Source organism: Balaenoptera ricei, chromosome X (genome assembly GCF_028023285.1).
Source record: "Balaenoptera ricei isolate mBalRic1 chromosome X, mBalRic1.hap2, whole genome shotgun sequence".
NCBI lineage: Eukaryota > Metazoa > Chordata > Mammalia > Artiodactyla > Balaenopteridae > Balaenoptera > Balaenoptera ricei.
The window spans coordinates 1559947-1572610 of NC_082660.1; the positions used below are offsets into that span (position 1 = coordinate 1559947).

Genomic DNA, 12664 nt, shown 5'->3' on the forward strand with positions numbered 1-12664 from the left:
AAACATGACCACCACCAAAATGTACAAAATGTGAGCAGATGATTACGTGGGAGACCTCCTCCTCCTAGATGCTGTTTTTCTCGATTTGCAAAATCATCTAAAAGGTGGTCTGGAAAGATAATCAGTTCAGAGTCAGGAAAGGTAAGACAAGAGAGTGATGGTGCAGATAAAAGTAAATTCAGAACAGACGGAAGCAAGGGAAGGTTTTTAGGAAACACCTTTAGTAAGTGTCATGGTTGGCGGTTTTAGTAACCGTCATGGTGCGCGGTCAGTAGAGAAGGATGGGCCCTTGGACACAGGGCTCCCAGTTTGAACAGGAATGAGCACCTGTGGTCCTCCTACATCATCCCCTGCGGACATCACCCAGGCTGACTAAGGATTCAGTCGTTGTCACAGGTAAAAATACTGGAGGGGGATTTCTAATCACAACGTCAGCCCAGAAACCATGAAAGTTAAACAACAAAACAATTTACAACAAGAAAAAAAAAAGTTAACCCCTTGACCCATTCTGGCAAAAAAAAGTACTTTCTCTAAGACCAGAAGGCACAAGAATTCTGGGGACCAATCGTGGAAGATGAAACAAGTGATTATGTCCCTAATATACAGAAAAGCTTCTCCTGAATCATCACCTCCCCTCCGCAACACACACACACACACACACACACACACACACACAGGTAAGTGTCCCCAGAGAACACGAACCAACAGTTCGCACAAGTTGTCACATTCACAAAGGGAAATTAGATTTCAAACGGAACCACAAAGGGGAACTGGGTGATTCAGGAGAGGTGGGTTTTGATGGCCTGCTGACAAAGATGTTATTACAGCTGCTGTTGGCTGGATGCTGGGGCCCGGTTGTAATTGTTAATTCCTATTTGTCAGAATCTGAGTTCCACGGGTGGCCCCAAAATGCTGCACTGAGGAGAGCCCAGTGGTGGAGAACTCAGGGCAATCACTGTCATTTATGGCATCCACCCTCCCCTCCAGGGCTCTGGCGATCATCGTTTCTAATCTCTGCGACCCCGTGGTGAGGAAGAAATGAATATGGTCCACCCGCCAAGACTGTGGAAGCCGATCAGCACCTCCCACTGAAAGGTGACAGACGTTATCCTAACAAGAAGCCAGACACTGCCCTGTAAACATACCATCTTACTGCTAACGGGGAAAAAAATGCAGAGTTAAATGGGACCACATGTGGTCTAGGGGCAAAACACTAGAAAATTATCAGCAGAAATGTGTTGTGGGAATTTGGGTACCAGATTTTAAATGTGCATAGCCTCTAGATAAACAAACTCGTTTTTAAGAATTTATCCTAAAGAAATAATCACACAAAAGACCTAAACAGACATGTCTCCAAAGAAGACATACAGATGGCCAAGAGGCACATGAAAAGATGCTCAACATCGCTAATTATCAGAGAAATGCACATCAAAACTACAATGAGGTATCACCTCGCACCCGTCAGAATGGCCATCATTAAAAAGTCTACAAACAATAAATGCTGGAGAAGGTGTGGAGAAGAGGGAACCCTCCTGCACTGTTGGTGGGAATGTAAATTGGTGCACCCACTATGGAGAACAGTATGCGGGTTCCTTAAAAAACTAAAAATAGAGCTACCATGTGATCCAGCAATCCCACATATCTGGAGAAAACTCGAATTCAAAAAGATACATGCACCCCAATGTTCATTGCAGCACTATTTACAATAGCCAAGTCATGGAAGCAACCTAAATGCCCATCGACAGATGAATGGATAACAAAGATGTACATATATACAATGGAATATTACTCAGCCATAAAAAAGAATGAAATAATACCATTTGCAGCAACATGGATGCAACTAGAGATTAACATACTGAGTGAAGTAAGTCAGACAAAGACACATACCATATGATATCACTTATATGTGGAATCTAATTTTTTTTAAATGATACAAATGAACTTATTTATGAAACAGAAACAGACTCAGACATAGAAAACAAACTCATGGTTACCAAGGAAAGGGGGGAGAGGGACAAATTAGGATTTGGGGATTAACAGATACACACTCTTATATATAAAATAGATAATCAACAAGGACCTACTGTAGAGCACAGGGAACTATATTCACTATTTTGCAATAACCTATAATGGAAACGAATCTGAAAAAGAATATACCTCTCTCTCTATATATAAAATATATATATATAACTGAATCACTTTGCTGTACACCTGAAACTAACACAACATTGTAAATCAACTACACTTCAATAAAAAGCAAAAAAAATACAAAAATAAAAAACAATTTTTTTTAAAGAAAAACAAGAAATAATCACAGAAACTCCAACGTGTCTAGGGGCACGGGGCCTCCTTGGGCAGGTAGGTAATTTCACCCCTATGCTTCCAGTGTGGACAGTAAAATAATGACAATCATGGTCTTTATGGACCCCACCGGGTTACTTGGGGATTAAATTTATATAAAGGAATTATTTTTAGCTTGTATCTCATACAGAGGGTGACGGACAGGATGTTAATTTTTCTTATGATTACTGCACTTATCAGGGTAAAACGGATAACAACCTAACTGCACCAGAAAGGAAGTTTGATCAAGAAACAGATCCCCCAAAGGGCAATATAAGGGGAGAGGATTCAGAGGTACAGACTATTAGGCATAAAATAAGCTCCAAGGACAGAGCGTACAACACTGGGAATATCGCTGATATTTTCTAATAACTATAAATGGAGTCGAACGTTAAAAAAAAAACCAAAAACCCAGAGACCCCTGCATACTAGATTGTCAGGGCTCACTCTGTGTGGGCAAAATGGGGCAGGAGGGACACCAAAACAGAAACACAGGGAACCTTTAATCGGAGGGATTCCGGGGGCCTGGCATTCACCATTTCTCACTTGGGCATCATTTGAGTCATGGCCGTGGCGGCAGGAGGCACATGTCACCAAGCCTTCTGTGTGCCCCCACCTCCTACTTGCCGGCCTCACCCCCTGTGTCCGGTTCACGTGTACTGTGAGAGCCCGCCCTTCCCCCCGGCGTTCGGCCATGGCTGTGCTGTGCCCTGGGTGCCCGGTGCCCCGTGGGGAGGGATCTGCTGAGGTTCAGTGGGACCCAGATGAGTCCTCCAAGCGGCCTTTGGTGGGACTGGGGCTGACATGTCCACACGGCTGTATATAATATAAATAGAGAACCAACAAGGCCCTACTGTAGAGCACAGGGAACTCTACTCACTATCTTACCATAACCTATAATGTCATGGATGGACCCCTAGAGATTGTCATACGGAGTGAAGTAAGTCAGACAGAGACAAATACCGTGTGGTATCACTTATATGTGCAATCAAAAAAATGACACACATGAACTTAATTACAAAATAGAAACAGACTGACAGGCTTAGAGAAGGAACTTATGGTTATGGGGGGAAGGGTCGGGGGGAGGGATGGATTGGGAGTTTGGGGTTAGCAGATGCAAACCCTCACAGGTAGAATGGATAACCCACAAGGACCTGCCGAAGGGCACAGGGAACTCTACTCAGTATTCTGTAACAACCGAAATGGGAACAGAATCTGAGAAAGAGTGGACACACGCATATGCATAACTGAATCGCTGTGCTGTACCCCTGAAACTCACACCGCATGGCTCATCAACTGTACGCCAACAGAAAATAAAAAGTCAAAGAGAAGCAAAGCGCTGTCCAAGGAGACACGGCGCACAGGGCCTCACAGACACAAGCGGGCAGCGCACACGATTATTCCCGAACAGGACGGAGACGGGAGGGGAAGACACACGGCTTTCGCTTCTAGAGGCAGACGCGTGTCCTTCCAACGCCCTGCAAGAGCGCGCAAACCAGGGCCAGGGAGAGACCAGAAGGACAGCCCCAGATGCCTCCTGTTCTTTCAAGACACGACCCTCTGAGACCCATCAGCCCCGGGTCAGACACGCTCGCATGACCAGGGTCTTTGGGAGCAAAAGCAAGCCCGCCGCCGGCCTCTGACCGAAATCGACTTTTCTCCTTTCGAACAACAACAAGAGCAAAATAATGCCGACACCCGCGTGGACACACAGGGGACGGTTCTGCCTCGGTGCTGCTTATCTCGGCAATGGGACCTCATCGTCCTGAGGACCCCCCGGGCACGAGCACAGAAAGCCCGGCCGCTTCGGGAAGGCTAAATCGAACCCTGCACACGTGGGCTCACAGCGCACAAGCCACAGCGACACGCCCGACCGTCGCAGCCTTACCTTGAATAAGCACCAGCCGAACAGCTTCTTAATGAGCCGTGTGCCCCAGAAGACGTGTCTATACAGGTCGGTGTCCACCACGCCGGGGTCGGCCACGTTGGCGGTCACGGGGCTGCCCGTGGCCTCCAGCAGCGCCTGCAGGTGGTACGTGAAGAACACCAGGGCCAGCTTGCTCTGGGCGTACGCCGCGTGCGCCGAGTAGCTCTTGCTGCAAAAGCAAAGCGGGAGAGGGTGTGAAACGCGGGCATCTGGCCCCGATTGTCCCCTCGCCCGGCCGGGAGGCAATCTCCAGCGACAGGCTGAAGGCAGCTACACACGCACCTGAGTTCAAGTGTGTTACGAGAATCGTCTCCATCTCTGAGAACTGACTGCGTTTTTCTCCCCTCCGAATGCTCAGCGCTTGGGAAACAGGCCCTGACGTGTGTCCTGCTCGGATGCAGCCTGTCTATTTTGGCTTCCTATCGTTGCAGATTATGTTATGGGGGGGCACAGCATGTTGACAACCGGGGATGCCTTTCTGGCAAAACACATCGTTTCTCATTTGTTAGGGATTAGTCACTTTCTTCAGGCCCATAGTTCCTTTTCCTGAATTTTATGGGATATGAATACAGCCCAACCTGAGTTCCTTCTTCCGGTGCGATGTGCCCCATATTCTATGTTACTCTCTCTCTTTCAATCTCAGAGGTGTCTCCTCAGTTGGGAGAAAATCCATCCATGGAACTCACCCTCGTGGGAGTTTCACACAAAGATGAAAAGAAGGAAATCAGAGTCATCGCGTGAAACACAGAGAAAACACTCTGGAATTCAACAGACAAAGGCTCTTCCTAATAGGAATTTAAAATTGCAATAAATGGGGACTTCCCTGGTGGCGCAGTGGTTAAGAATCCACCTGTCAACGCAGGGGACACGGGGTTGAGCTCTGATCCGGGAAGATCCCACATGTCTCGGAGCAACTAAGCCCGTGCGCCACAACTACTGAGCCTGCGCTCTAGAGCCTGCGAGCCACAACTACTGAGCCCGCGTGCCACAACTACTGAAGCCCTAGAGCCCCTGCTCCGCAACAAGAGAAGCCACCGCAATGAGAAACCCGTGCACTGCAACAAAGAGTAGCCCCTGCTCGCCCCAACTAGAGAAAGCCTGCGCGCAGCAACAAAGACCCAACGCAGCCAATAAAAAAAACAAGATTGCAATAAATGAACTAAATTGACTAAATGATTCAGAAAAGTGAACTGAGAAAACGTGACCAAGGAAAGCACAGAAGGGGAAAAAAATAATAAAAGGAAAAGGGAAATATTAGAACGTAGAAAACAGTACAAGAAAGGGTATCAGAGAAATCAAGCCTCGTATGCTTAGTTGCCGAGTGAGACTTACTGAAAAACCTCAATTCTGTAAATTGCACACATGGGCGCTTGTCCCTTCCTATGTGACAACTACATCAACCCCTCTTTGGACTGGGTCCCGCCTCCTGCTGTTTCCTGGGTAACATCTTTCTTCCTCATCAGCATGCCCCCACGGAGTGCCCATCACACAGCCTCTCGTCACAAGAGGCCACAGGCAAACCCTGAGGTTTGGCCTCGGGTCCATGCAGTTTAGGCTGGAAAATAAACCCCAAGTCCTCTGTCTTAAAGATGACTCAGAACAAGTCAGCCAAGGGTGACACCTGACAAGCTTGCCGCAGGGCGTTGGCCAAAGGAATTCCAAACAGATCTTTTGTTGGAGGGAGGAATTAAGACAAAAATATAGCGCAGTTCTGAGCCCAGATGCCCTCCCCTGATCCAAGACAACCTCCCAATTATCGTCAAGATACTTGTTTTTGGCAGATTCCTCCTGTCTCTTCCCCCGAGAAGAGGAGAGAGCTCCAGGAAAGAGGGAGTTATTAAGTGGGGGGAGAGAAAGGCTGAACTTTCACCTTGGAATTGGGCCATTTTGACATCACGTGCACGCGTTTGCTCCTGAATTACCAGGGCTGTTTGGGAGGGAACAGGAACCCTGAATTTAGAAAGAAGAGAGGGAACCATAAATGTGCAGATTCCTCAAGGGTAAACTGACGAGTGATACAACTATGGTTTTGTATTGTAGCATGGAGAAGAGAGAACAGAAATTCTCTAAATATACTATGTGGGGGGGAAAGTCAATACATTTCTCTAAAGGAGGAAAAAAAATCAAGAGTACAAGTAATTTCAGGAGAGGTTCCCTGGTGGATTTGAAGATAAATAAACATCCACAGTAGAACTGGAAAAGAATCAAAGCCGATACACAAGAGGACATGATTCCCCATGAAAGTTTATAAATAAAGCCCCGAGGAATGGCAGAGACAATTGGTGTTTAAAACAATGAAGAGACTGTTGCAATTTTAACAGACAGAAGGCAGCTGAAAGGGACAATCAATCCACAAACTTAAGCAGAGGTAGAAGAAATTCATGAAATGTCTGCGTGGCTTGATTCGAAACATGAGATTTTTAATACGTTGTTTTTGTAATGAATGGTGTCAAAAGGTAGACCAGAAACCATAAAAATATATCTTTGTTTTCAATAAATAACAATCTATTGATGTAACTACTTTGTAAATAATTTGAAAGTCAATCTGAAACAAAAGTAGAGACAGTCTTGTGGTAGCCTTTCTCTCGGAAAGGAAAAACTTTTCTCTTGTACTTTTGTGTTCTGTACCTGAGGCCTGCAAATTAAACCACCACGTGTCAGATTAAAGAGAGAAGTATACCAATTTTACTTCTAATTTTACATGTATGGGGAACTTCATAGAAAAGAAGAGAAAACCCCAAAGAGTTGGGAAGTCCTCATTTCTCACAAGTTTCTGCTTTTAGTCAGATAAGGGAGGCTCCAGAAAGGCATATGTCTGCATCTGTTGCTTCTCAAGAAGCTCAAAATAACCTGTATGTCAAAGTGGCATATTTTGAGTTGGCATATTCAGATCCCCATCACTTTCTCTACCTTACAGACAAGAGAAGGAAAGGTGAAGAATGATATTTTGAACACAACATATGCAAACCTGTGTACTGAATCAAAGACTCGATAATTCTCAAAGGGGTTCTTGATTAAAAACTAGGAAAACATTACTTAGAGATGGGAAATCCTATCCTAAATTGAAGCAGCTTGGCTTTCTGGTTGGGAAGAGGACACTGGATTTTTTGACACCTGTGTTTCATGTAAACAGTATGTGGCATTTCCAAGATTGAGCACTGTACTTGGTCTGCATCTGGCATTCATCTGACAGCCGATCTACACCCATTGAAGTAATTACACTGAGCCACCTGAGACCAGGTGCTAAGTGCACGCGGTCAGCTAGTGCCCCCATGCTTAGCAAGATGCCAAGAATGTAGCAGGTCATACACTTCTGCTAAGGAAATGAGGTTTCAAGTTCTCATCAAAGAAGAAATTACTATTGCCTATGACAATAAATGCACACCCACATATTTCTACTTTTTAAAATATACACACGTAAAACCTACATTTTAATAAAGTACTGTAGGGGGGAAACTCTTTTCCCTCTATCCTCTTAGGTTCTGTCCTGGGGCCTGCAAATCAAACTGCTAAAAGACAGTTTAACAAGAGAAAACAGTGTTAATTACATGCATACATATAGGAATTCCCAAAATGATGTGATTCAAGGAGGTGGCCAGATGATAGAGGCTTATATACCATCTTAGGGTAAACAAAGGAAAAGTGGTTTTGGGATTCTGGGTGGAGGAGGCAAGTTATGGGAAGGGAAGAAATGTGTGTATATAAATAAGGACTGTCTTGTTATGCAAATAAGAGTCTCTCGGGTGAAAAGAGTCATCTCCAGGAGTAGCTCTCTTCCTGGAATGGAGACATTACTACAAATGGAAAATCCCTGGATAAATGTAAATTTCCTTTACAAAACCGTAAATTGATACTTTATTTTTTAGACAATTGGGGGCGGGGTGGGGGGTAGTAAAGAGCGTTTCCTGGGTCTGCTTGTTCTCAATTGCCTTTAGCTCAAAAGATCCCATGTATCAAAGAGGTACATTTGGAGCTGGCATGTTCTGGTCCCCTTCAGTAGGACCAAAGGTATACCTTGGGAGAACTTTTTAAGGATAATATTAATTTTTCATTATTATAAAAGAAATATATATGGGTTGTAAAAAAAATTACAAAGCTCAAAGAAGAATTGAAAATCAATTCCATAGTGATTTCAGTGTTCTTCCCCACCAAGAAATGGCCATCGATCACACTGCATGAGCGTGTATATGTATTTGTATATACACATATACACATATATGTATATGTGTGTATACATGTGTATACACACACATATGTATATATACTCATATATACATATATGTGTGTGTCTATATGTGTGTATATATACTCATATATACATAGATGTACCTGTGTCTACATATATACTCATATATATACTCATATATATGTATATGTCTATATATATATACTCATATATACGTATATGTGTGTGCCTATATATATACTCATATATATGTATGTGTGTCTATATGTGTCTATATATATACTCATATATATGTGTCTCTATATGTGTATACATATTCATATATACATATATGTTTGTGTCTATATATATACCTATATGTATGTGTGTGTGTGTGTATATATGTGTGTATGTGTGTGTGTGTGTGTGTGTGTGTGTGTGTGTGTGTGTGTGTATTCCATCCTACCTTAAAGATGGCTTTTCTCACTGGCTTTCCACCATCTTTGACCTACACCGTATTAATCCATATGCTTTCTACTCAGCGCCATTGATTTTTCAACTACTTCCACACCAGTGGTCAAGGTCCCTCCTGAGCACTGCTCTCCACTGCCCACAAGTAAACTATCGCCCACCTGTCCTAGAAAACCATTTTGCATTATTTTAAGTGTCTCACGAGGAGTCCACTTCCTGAACTCCCTCAGTCCCATGGGAAATCGTGCCTATGACTATGGGATTTATAAGACAATATCTTGAAAACCATTAATTCACTGAGCTTTCCTGTTGAAGGAAAACCCCAGTGAAACACACGTGACCCTGAATGTGGATATGATTAAGTGTATCTGACGTCTGTGTTTTCGGCGTATTATAGAAAACATTTTTATTCCCCTCTTGCCGTTGGAGATCAGAAAAAACCAACCGGCCTGGACAGTTTATGATAAGAAAGGAGCTCTTCATTGATTACCTTGATGGATACCGTGCCGTATGCCGTGTGTGTGTGTGCCGTGTGTGTGTGTGTGATGGCTCAGTCCCACTCCAGTAAGACAACTGACTGTGTGATGTTCACTTCATATGAGTAAGTCCCATTTGCTTCCCTTAAAAGTTCGATTCTGAGACAGTAACACATCAGCACATGGCAAACACAATTATGGAAACTCCACGTACTACCCATAACCTAGTTTCCAATTGGCGCGTTTTGGATGCTGGTCGAGCCCGATAAACGTTCAGTCTGCAAGTAGGACCCATATCCAGTACGTCGGTAAGTAAAGAACCCCTCAGCTCCAAACTGAAGTTTTCCTTTGACAAGATGAACAACTGCCTTGCATTCTGCCTTGGTGTCCTAGGTTTAACATGACGGAGGAAGATAGAAAGAGAGACCACCCACCAGGACCTCCGAAAATATCGTGAGCTAAGAAGAGCCTCTGTCCTTCCACGAAGGGAAGTCGGCAGAGACAGCCCGGGATGTGGCAGGGCCCCCTGTGAATTCCAGCCTCATCCAAACACCTGCTAGAGTTGGTCATAGAAGCACGGCAAGGGTGCCGGCTGCCTGCAAGGGGTCCCAGGACACAGGCTGAACATGCTAGATGTTTAGTGAAAACCGTGTCAACGCAGGACAGCCTATTTATAACATGACATCTCACCACAGAGGTGCCACAACCAACGATACACGAGGATGTGAAGACGTACTTATGAATAAAATAGTGAAAAACTGCCCCAGAGTTAAATAAGTTTGGGAAACTCAAACCAAGACGTCTATTTTCACGACAAGACAGGGCCGTGCCTATGACATGTCAATGATTATTGTGTCTCCAAAGCAAGGTCAGGCTGAAATAACGTGAGCCTTAAAGGTTAAGGATCCATCCACTGGCGAGGGACCAATGGTGCGTGCTGTGGGCTGAACTGTTTCCCCCTTCTTCCCATAACAGAAGAGGTTCTGTTGGAGTCCTAACCCCCAGGACCTCAGAATAGGACCTACCTTGGAAACAGGGTCTTTACAGAGGTGATCAAGTTAAAATGAGGTTGTTTGGGTGGGCTACAATCCAATATGACTCGTGCCATACAGCAAACTCCAGAGGCTGGAGAGAAGCCTGGAAGAGACTGAGCCTGGGTGGGTTCCTCCCAGGGCCTCCACGAGGGACCCACCCTGCCTAACCAGCCAACCTTGACCTTGGACTTCCAGTCTCCAGGACTGTAAGACAATAACTTTCCGTCGTTCTAAGGTACCCAAATTTCTGGTCCTTTGTCACGGCCGCCCCAGGAAACTCATACAGTAACCACTGTTTTACAAAAGCATAAGTGACTTGGGAATTGGCGGTCCAGTGGTTAGGACTTGGCACTTTCATTGCCGTGGCCTGGGTGTGATCCCTGGTCAGGGAACTAAGATCCCGCAAGCCACACGGCGTGGCCAAAAAAGAAAAAAGCAAAAGTTACTTGGTACAAATCATAAAAATGTGGACTTCGCTGGTTTGCTCCACTGAAGAATAGAGAAGAGAGAAAGCCAATAAAAACAAGGAGATTTTTCTACGTTCAGAGGAAGTAAGCCCATAAGATGTAAGTTTCTTGGGGGGAGAGGAAGCCATGAGGACAGTGTGCTTGTGAGGAACCCTACGAAAGTCCACTCTGAGCCCTGGTCTGTAGCTGGACCTTTGTGGACGGAGCCACAAGACCCAGGGACACGCAGCACTTGTACCCAAAGAAGCACCTCGGTTGGTGACACAGGACGTAGCCACTCCTGCATCCAGAGGGTTCTGTTAACTTTGCCACTAAGAGCAAATCTTAATCTCTTGATCTCTTCCGAGGTCAAGAGTCAAGATGGGGGACTCGCTTTCGTTTGGGTCCAAGGAGAGGAGGTAGGAGGGTACCATTTTCTTTCTTTCTTTAGCTGAGGGCAGCCCAGGAAAGAGCTGCCTGCATTAAGAGGGGAGGGTCCAAGGATAAGCAGGAGGAGCTGCCTCCAGGAGAGATGCAGAGGGGTCTTCCCGTGCGGTCACCCTCAGGGCTGGCGCGAAGCTGGGGCACCTCTGACGCGACCCCCGCAGAGGGTGCCTTGGGTCCCGAGGTGCCCATGGGCGCAGGAGGCTGAGCACGGAGACAAGTCAGGGTGCAGGGTGGGTAGTGGGCAGACCCATCTCCCGGACACCACGGCGCATCACCTACAGAATGCCTTGCCCACATATGTGCCCCTGACGGTTCATTTCATGTGTCCACGCTCAAGTGTTTGGTTCAATGCCAGCCTAGATGGTGCCAGGAAGGTGTTTTTCAGAGGAGATGAACCATGAAACCAGTAGCCTGCGTGTAAAGCAGGTGAACCTCGGCCATGTGGGTGGGCCTCGTCCTATCAGGTGAAGGCATTCAGGGGAAGAGAATGAGGTTCCCCCAAAAGAAGAAGGGATCTGGCCTCAAACACCACAGCATAGAAATTCTACCTAAGTCACCTAGTCTTTAGGTTCAAGACTGCAAACGTCACCGCTTCCCTGAATCTCTGGCCCGCTGGTTGACCTTGTCAGCCCCTCCAAGCATGGGAGGGAGTTTCTGAAAACAAGTCCAACTCTAGTGGGGAGCGGGAAGGGGGAGGGGCAATATAGGGGGAGGGGTAATATAGGGGGAGGGGCAATAGAGGGGAGTGGCCATATAGGGGAGGGGCAATAGAGGAGGAGGGAAGTAAGAGATATAAACTATTATGTATAAAATACGCTACAAGGGGACTTCCCTGGCAGTCCAGTGGTTAAGACTCTGTGCTTCAGCTGCAGGGCGTGTGGGTTCGATCCCTGGTCAGAGAACTAGGATCCCACAAGTCACATGGTGTGGCCAAAAAAAAATAATTTAAAAAATAAAATAAAATAAGCTACAAGGATATACTGTACAGCACAGGGAATATAGCCAATATTTTATAATAACTGTAAATGGAATAGAATCTTAAAAAATTGTGAGTCACTCTGTTGTACACCTGTAACTTATATAATATTATATAATATTGTGTGGCAATTTTTAAAAAAAGATGTAACAGAGCTTTGTGCACAGTTGATACCTTTAAAATAAAGTCAGTCTCTCTCTCCCTCTCACATATATGTAAATTATAATTATAAACATATAATTATAATTGCATAATTACATAAATATTGCAAGTGATATATTTTGTCATTTACATATTATATATAATTAAATATTATAGATGTACAAGTATTAAATATATTAAATATATACTTTTTTACTTAAATTGTATATAGCTTTTTCAC

General features: G+C 44.9%; 1 protein-coding gene across 14 annotated transcripts in view; it reads right to left on the reverse strand.

The window, feature by feature from the left end:
• The window catches only part of DHRSX (dehydrogenase/reductase X-linked), a 337523-nt gene that overhangs the window by 166093 nt on the left and 158766 nt on the right, over nt 1-12664 (reverse strand). For all 14 annotated transcript variants that reach the window (XR_009500312.1, XR_009500319.1, XR_009500314.1 and 11 more), the window contains exon 6: nt 4229-4436. Coding sequence is in view for 2 of the 14 variants with exons in the window: in XM_059911567.1 (XP_059767550.1) it covers nt 4229-4436 (208 nt within the window). In the remaining 12 variants the exon portion in view is untranslated. The remainder of the gene's footprint in view (nt 1-4228; nt 4437-12664) is intronic.